This window comes from Acanthisitta chloris, unplaced genomic scaffold (genome assembly GCF_000695815.1).
Source record: "Acanthisitta chloris isolate BGI_N310 unplaced genomic scaffold, ASM69581v1 scaffold10992, whole genome shotgun sequence".
NCBI lineage: Eukaryota > Metazoa > Chordata > Aves > Passeriformes > Acanthisittidae > Acanthisitta > Acanthisitta chloris.
Genome location: NW_008659890.1, coordinates 1 through 2,374, shown reverse-complemented (window position 1 = coordinate 2,374; position 2,374 = coordinate 1). Strand labels below are relative to the sequence as shown.

The following is a 2,374-nucleotide window of genomic DNA, read 5'->3' as shown; positions in this document are numbered from 1 at the left end:
GCTCCAACCCGTGCTGGGCGTCCATCCCGTGTCCGGCCCGAGGTGGTTGACCGTTCTACGTCCGTCCCAAGGTGGTTGACCGTTCTACGTCCGGCCCGAGGTGGTTGACCATCCTACGTCCATTACTGAGGTGGTTGTCCATCCTATGTCTGTCCCTGCTGCCTCTATCCCGTCCATCCTGTGGTGGTCATCCATCCTACGTCCATCCCTTGCTGTCCCTCCGTCCTGTGTCCATCCCGTTGCCTCCATCCCGTGGTGGACGTCCATCCCATAGTGGTTGTCCATCCTACGTCCATCCCTGCTGCCTCTATCCTATCCGTCCCTCTGTGTCTTTCCCTCCCACGTCCACCCCTTGCTGTCCCTCTGTCCTGCGTCCATCCCATTGCCTCCATCCCATGGTGGACGTTCATCCTACATCCATTCCGAGGTGGTTAACCATCCTAAGTCTGTTCTTGAGGTGGTTGTCAATCCTATGTCAAATCTTGCTTTTTTTTTGGTCCCTCTGTGTCCTTCCATCCCACGTCCAGCCCGTGCTGTCCCTCTGTCCTGCGTCCATTCTGTTCCCTCCATCCCGTGGTGGACGTCCATCCCACGTCCAGCCCGAGGTGGCTGATCATCCTACATTCGTCCCTGCTGCCTCTATCCCATCCATCCTGTGGTGGTCATCCATCCTACGTCCATCCTGTAGTGTCCCTCCATCCTGTGTCCATCCCATTGCCTCCATTCCTTAGTGGTCATCCATCCTACGTCCATCCCGTAGTGTCCCTCCATCCTGTGTCCATCCCATTGCCTCCATTCCTTAGTGGTCATCCATCCCACGTCCCACCCCTTGGTGGACATCCATCCTGTGTCCGTCCCGTTGCCTCCACCTCTTGGTGGACATCCATCCCACGTCCCACCCTGTGTGTCCCTCCATCCCAGGTCCACCCCGTGCTATCCTTCCGTCGTGTCCGCCCCGAGGTCGCCGCTGCCATGCAGAAATCTCGGGACATGCGGGATGAGCTCCCGGAGAATTTCTACATCCCCATGGCACTGGATACTGCCAACTTGACGGCTCTGAGCCCCTTCCTGGTGCCGCAGACCCACTTGGGCAGCCCCGGCCTCTTCAGGGTCATGGCGGCCTTCATGTTCATGCTGATCACCTTCGGGGTGCCCATCAACGTCCTCACCATTGTCTGCACGGCCAAGTACAAGAAGCTTCGCTCACACCTCAACTACATCCTGGTCAACTTGGCCGTGGCCAACCTGCTGGTGGTCTGCGTGGGCTCCACCACTGCCTTCTACAGCTTCTCCCAGATGTATTTCGCTCTGGGCCCCACGGCCTGCAAGATCGAGGGCTTTGCGGCCACGCTCGGAGGTGACGGGGGCACTGGGACGGGCGTGGTGGACACGGTGATGGTGTTGGGTGTGTGGGGTTGGGGTAGAAAGGCACCATGGTGTGGGACAGTTGGCAACACGAGGTTGTCACTGTTGGGTTGGTGGGTGTTGGACACGTAGGACGTGAGGTAGAAGGTCACCGTGGCCCAAGGACATTGGGTCTGGGGATGTTGGACACATAGGACGTGAGGTAGAAGGTCACGGTGGCCCAAGGATGTTGGGTCTGGGGATGTTGGACATGGGGGACATGAGGCAGAAGGTCACCGTGGCCCAAGGACATTGGGTCTGGGGATGTTGGACACGTAGGACGTGAGGTAGAAGGTCACCGTGGCCCAAGGACGTTGGGCATGGGGATGTTGGACACGTAGGATGTGAGGTAGAAGGTCACCGTGGCCCAAGGACATTGGGCATGGGGACGTTGAATCTACTGGATCTTGGATATGTGGTGGACTTGGTGACACCGTGTCCCTGTGCCCAGGGATGGTGTCCTTGTGGTCCTTGGCCGTGGTGGGGATGGTTTGGGTGTCTCAGGGGGTGGTGAATTGGGCATGGGGACGTTGAATCTACTGGATCTTGGATATGTGGTGGACTTGGTGACACCGTGTCCCTGTGCCCAGGGATGGTGTCCTTGCGGTCCTTGGCTGTGGTGGGGACGGTTTGGGTGTCTCAGGGGGTGGTGGCAGTGGTGACCCCGTGTCCCTGTGCCCAGGGATGGTGTCCCTGTGGTCCTTGGCCATGGTGGGGATGGTTTGGGTGTCTGTGTGTCCATGTGCCCAGGGATGGTGTCCCTGTGGTCCTTGGCCGTGGTGGGGATGGTTTGGGTGACCCTGTGTCCCTGTGCCCAGGGATGGTGTCCCTGTGGTCCTTGGCTGTGGTGGCCTTCGAGCGTTTCCTGGTGATCTGTAAACCCTTGGGCAACTTCACGTTCCGCGGGAGCCACGCCATCTTCGGCTGCATCATCACGTGGGTCTTCGGCCTCGTGGCCTCCGCGCCACCG

General features: G+C 59.4%; 1 protein-coding gene across 1 annotated transcript; it reads left to right on the top strand.

The window, feature by feature from the left end:
- Positions 1 to 990: 990 nt before the first annotated feature.
- On the top strand, positions 991 to 2,371 carry LOC103797369 (blue-sensitive opsin-like; the record flags this gene model as incomplete). Its single annotated transcript, XM_009069585.1, has 2 exons — positions 991 to 1,357; positions 2,223 to 2,371. Coding segments are annotated over exons 1-2 (516 nt in total), but the record flags the coding sequence as incomplete, so codon positions are not given.
- Positions 2,372 to 2,374: the final 3 nt, after the last annotated feature.